The sequence below is a fragment of the Buceros rhinoceros genome, unplaced genomic scaffold (genome assembly GCF_000710305.1).
Source record: "Buceros rhinoceros silvestris isolate BGI_N320 unplaced genomic scaffold, ASM71030v1 scaffold12431, whole genome shotgun sequence".
In the NCBI taxonomy this organism is placed as follows: domain Eukaryota; kingdom Metazoa; phylum Chordata; class Aves; order Bucerotiformes; family Bucerotidae; genus Buceros; species Buceros rhinoceros.
The window spans coordinates 39,590-41,073 of NW_010393734.1; the positions used below are offsets into that span (position 1 = coordinate 39,590).

At 37.8% G+C, this 1,484-nt stretch overlaps 1 protein-coding gene across 1 annotated transcript in view; it reads left to right on the top strand.

The window, feature by feature from the left end:
• TRPM7 (transient receptor potential cation channel, subfamily M, member 7) overlaps positions 1–1,484 on the top strand; it is a 36,299-nt gene that overhangs the window by 20,408 nt on the left and 14,407 nt on the right. The window contains 2 exon segments of the mRNA XM_010144985.1: positions 12–144; positions 935–1,119. Coding sequence (XP_010143287.1) covers positions 12–144; positions 935–1,119 — 318 coding nt within the window.

The window sequence follows — 1,484 nt, forward strand, 5'->3', positions numbered from 1 at the left end:
TCCCTACACAGTATGTGCAAATAATTCTGATGAAAAAGTTGCTCATCTCTGTGGCCCAGGAACGTGGTTGACCCCATTTCTTCAAGCTGTCTACCTCTTTGTACAGTACATAATTATGGTTAATCTCCTTATTGCATTTTTCAAGTAAGTATATGGGTAATTGTTATTTTTTGCTGATCCTTTAAGTTCCTATTTTGCTGCAGTAAGATGACAAGAGAAAGACTGATGACCAGAGCAAAGCAATTTCATTTGCTGGAAGTATTTTCGGGTTCTAAGGCTGGTCTTTGTAGGGAAGTGTGTGATGTGACTGGTATGTGTCACATCTGTGAGGCGAGGGGAATCAGAAGTTTAAGAGAATTTAAAAGCATTTTTTAACATATCTTTGTCAGAAAACAAATTTATTTCTTCATCTGTATATTGACTGTTCTGAAGTCCTTTTAATGCTCTGTAGCTGGCTGAGAAGAGTTACGGTAGAGTAAATTGTCTTTTACAGTTCTCTGCAAGTGTTGGGTAGATGGGAATGAGTAGCTCACCACACTGAAGAATGGCAGACTGTGGAATAAGTGTGGTCTGATATAAAACTCTGGTTTTAGGTAGAAATGATTGTTTTGGTTGGCAAACTTGAAATTTGATCTCAGTGTAGTTTTGTTTCTGAGGAAAGGCACTGAGATATTACTAGCTGAGAATTTTTTAACTCTCTCCTTGCTTTGGATCATGGTGTTTTCTTGAATGTGTTTCCAACTTCCACTAAAATAATTCTGCAGTAAAAACACGTATGTGCTTTTGTCTCTACTTAACACTCTTGAATTCTGAAGGTAGTTATCAAAGTACAAAAAAAGGCAAAAAAATCCAAAAATCCAAACACCAGCCCCCTCCCCATCCCTCCATCCCAAAACCCACCTCGATGTGTTAATAGTTTTCTGTTCCTTTTCAGCAACGTGTATTTACAAGTCAAGGCAATTTCAAACATTGTGTGGAAGTACCAACGCTATCATTTCATTATGGCTTACCATGAAAAACCTGTTCTGCCCCCACCGCTTATTGTTCTTAGCCACATTGCTTCCCTCTTCTGTTGTATATGTAAAAGAAGAAAGACAGACAAGACTTCAGATGGGCCAAGTATGAACTGTTACTGTCCAAAAAATTGCAGTAACTTTTTTGATATGATCAAAGCAAACTCTCAGAAAAGTGCTGTGATGTTGGTTACAATGTATATTCTCAAGAAAGTTGAAGTAGGTGTTAATTTTCCATGTTTTTAATGTCAAGACTCTTACTCTCTTCAAAGTCCCGGTGTTTTTATGATGGGTATAATGCACAGCCCCAAGAAATCTCCAAACAAACGTGATAAAAACAGACAAAAACCTGATATTAGATGTGCTGTTGCTCATAATGAGGCAGAATATTTATTTCTTTCTGGAAAACTTCTGTTCTTATTGGAAGCCCTTTGAAAATCTAAAAAGGGAGGGGGGGGGGGCAAGTTGCGC